The sequence below is a fragment of the Pygoscelis adeliae genome, unplaced genomic scaffold, assembly GCF_000699105.1.
Source record: "Pygoscelis adeliae isolate BGI_AS28 unplaced genomic scaffold, ASM69910v1 Scaffold10, whole genome shotgun sequence".
Classification (NCBI taxonomy): Eukaryota; Metazoa; Chordata; class Aves; order Sphenisciformes; family Spheniscidae; genus Pygoscelis; species Pygoscelis adeliae.
In genome coordinates this window covers 4170053-4172840 of record NW_008824053.1, presented here as the reverse complement: position 1 = coordinate 4172840, position 2788 = coordinate 4170053, and the positions used below count along the sequence as shown (strand labels likewise).

The 2788-nt window shown below is 37.4% G+C and overlaps 1 protein-coding gene across 1 annotated transcript in view; it reads left to right on the top strand.

Moving 5' to 3' along the window:
* Nucleotides 1-2788, top strand: part of FNBP1L (formin binding protein 1-like) — a 62229-nt gene that overhangs the window by 386 nt on the left and 59055 nt on the right. Inside the window, exon 2 of the mRNA XM_009333869.1 lies at nt 299-382. Within this exon, the coding sequence (XP_009332144.1) occupies nt 299-382 (84 nt within the window). The remainder of the gene's footprint in view (nt 1-298; nt 383-2788) is intronic.

The window sequence follows — 2788 nt, the reverse complement described above, 5'->3', positions numbered from 1 at the left end:
AGCTGGGTCATTTCACATCCTGAACTGCTAAAGCGGAGGAGAGCGGAGCTCAGTATCTCGATGGGAATCTCCTAAAGCAAGTGTACTCAAGCAGGAAAAGGGCCTAATGCTGACTGATGTCGGACTTCTTGCTAAGCTGAAATGGTAAGTGTTATGCTGCTAAGATTTCTGTTTTAATGAGTTAAAATTTGATTTGATCACATGGTCTTAATATATTGTTTATGAATTCCAGGTTCTGTGATAACTTGCCTAAGTGCTTTTTGTCTTGTAACTAACTTGCAATCAATTACCTTTGTAGGTTTTTTTTGTAATGAGCTATGATCTTCTCTTTACTGATGAAGAGGTGGCTCCTAGTTTAAGTAAAGGTGAAACGCACATCTCCGTACGCATACCTGATACATATTATGTACTTCTCTTTTTGGAAGAAGTACAGGGTGAAAGCAAACTAAAAATCAGAAACCAATCTTGAAAACAGTTGTGCCCATATTTCAATTCAAACACTAATAAAGCCACTGAAATCTGTTGGCAAGAAATAGGCTTTGCACTTGAATGAAACTGTATAAAAGGCGTTATATAGGTTTTTATCCTATATTGCACAGACTTTAAAAGCTTACATTGGTTTTTTTATGTTTTAAAATAATAATATGTCCAGATTAGATTAAGAAATACTTTAACTACCTTTCCAGGAATATTGGAAGCGATGGTTCCCCCATTTCCCTATAGTGTGTATTATGTTGTCCAGCTCTCCCCAATCTCTTTCATTTACTTTACCTGAAGAAGCAACGGCAATCTCTCAGGTAATTGTGAACTGTATCCTTTGAGTCAGATTTTGTGCTAATTCTCCAGGGGTGTTTCTACGTTGCACGATGAAGGTCCAAGATGTGAGCTAGTGGTGAATGAACTGATACAGCTAAACGGCTCATCATGCTTCCATGCAGAAACACTAGGCTGGGTCCCAGAAAGACTGCGTTAATGTGTACGGCTCCTGGCCTAATCAGCCCTACTTCCCAAGTCTAATTGTTAACCTCTGAGCATGAATAATTAGCCAGACTGCAGTAGTGCTCTAATGCAACGATACAGTTTCCTATTCCGGTGCTAGCTTGTTCAAAGCCTGTTCAGCAGTATCTTCTGATTGCTCCTCTTTATAGCATACATACGCTCTTAAAAGGTAGGTATAGCCCAGAGGCTGCTGTGATAACACCTATCCTATTTCACACAGTATTTCTGAGCAGCCTCGCAACAGTTCTGGAGGTTGTGGTGTTACCCAGAATCTCTGCAACATCGTCCAGCTCCCGATGCTTGCTTTACCCTGAGGCTTGTAAAGATGTTTTCTGAAGAGAGCTGCATGGAAAGAAGGAATCCTGTTTGTCCTGGGAAAACCTCTCATTAGCTAGAATTAGGCTTTTTAAGCATTACTGAGAGGCTAAGTATTGTATTTATGTACCTATGATACAGGCTGCAGTTTCCTTCTCCTAAAATGGCTAGAGATTTTGAAATCCCTCTTTCTAAAATTACTACATATGCAACAAGTTATAGCATAGGTATTAATTTAAAAGATATATTAAAAAGCATATAAAATGAGCACTTTCTTTTAATTTTTTACTTAATTATGTTTTGAACCAGGTTGTCTCATTATATCATCTGATTACATTTTTCGAAGAATCATATAAACGTGTGTGGCAAACTGGTAGCTAAGCAAAAAGTCGATTGAAGTTTACAGTGTTTAATGGAAATTATTTTTTCCTAATCCTGAAAGGCATGTAAGTTGAGTGAACTCAAATACATATTTATTCATCGTTTTTATAATTTATTTATTTCTGCTTCATTACCCAATTCCTCAACATGTATTCTGCTTGGTGAATGTTTTCAGTGATGCATGCAATCTACAAACCCAGTTAATGTGTCAGAGTTTAATTGAAGTGTGCCCAAGTATGGAATTTAATCTTCAGAGACTAAAATTTAGGGGTTATATGACCACCGGCTTGCTAAAACATCCATGTAGGCCACCACAGCATGTGGCACATTTATTCATTTTGTGGATCCCCACAGACCAAATGCATTTCTCATGTAATGTGATTTAGCTTAAACATTTCACTCCAGAAATTACATTGTTGATCTGTGGTCTCATCTGCTTATTTCGATAAATTCTGATGTCAGTATTATTCTAATACAGTATTTTCATATTGATCTAGAATAACTTGCATTTTCCTTTCATATGGAAAATAGGACTAAAGCTAAATTAAGTGTGATGGAAAGGAACATTACCTGCAGGGTGACTTGAAAATGAAAAAAATAATTGAAGTAATTTTTGTTTCATGATATAGAGACTTAAGACAGCAGTATTTCCCCTGAGTTTTTATTGCAGTCTATAAAAATGATTTTAAGTAAAAATGAGAGGAAAATCAAGAAACTGATGCCTTGAGAGGGGAAATTTATTTTGGGTGGCTTTCAAAGCCTTTGCTTTCTATTAGTAACTTCATTACAGACACTTTGGTGGAAAAAAATAATCTTTGACAAGGATTTAATACCCCTCCTTTTCTAGTTGCTGAGGAAACTTCCTGTAATAATCATTCAATGATACAATTCATCCAACTACTCCATCAAAAATAGATTATTTGTCCTCAGATGTCAGCCTCGCATTTCCTAACATCTCAATTTATGATTTACTTACACACCTGTGGGGCAAAAAAAACCCCGAAAACCTTTCCTGTTTATTTCTCTTTCTCGGCATCGTGCCAGGTGAGGAGGGTGCGAGCCCCCGCCGGTGGGCAGCCAGGCGGGACTCCCG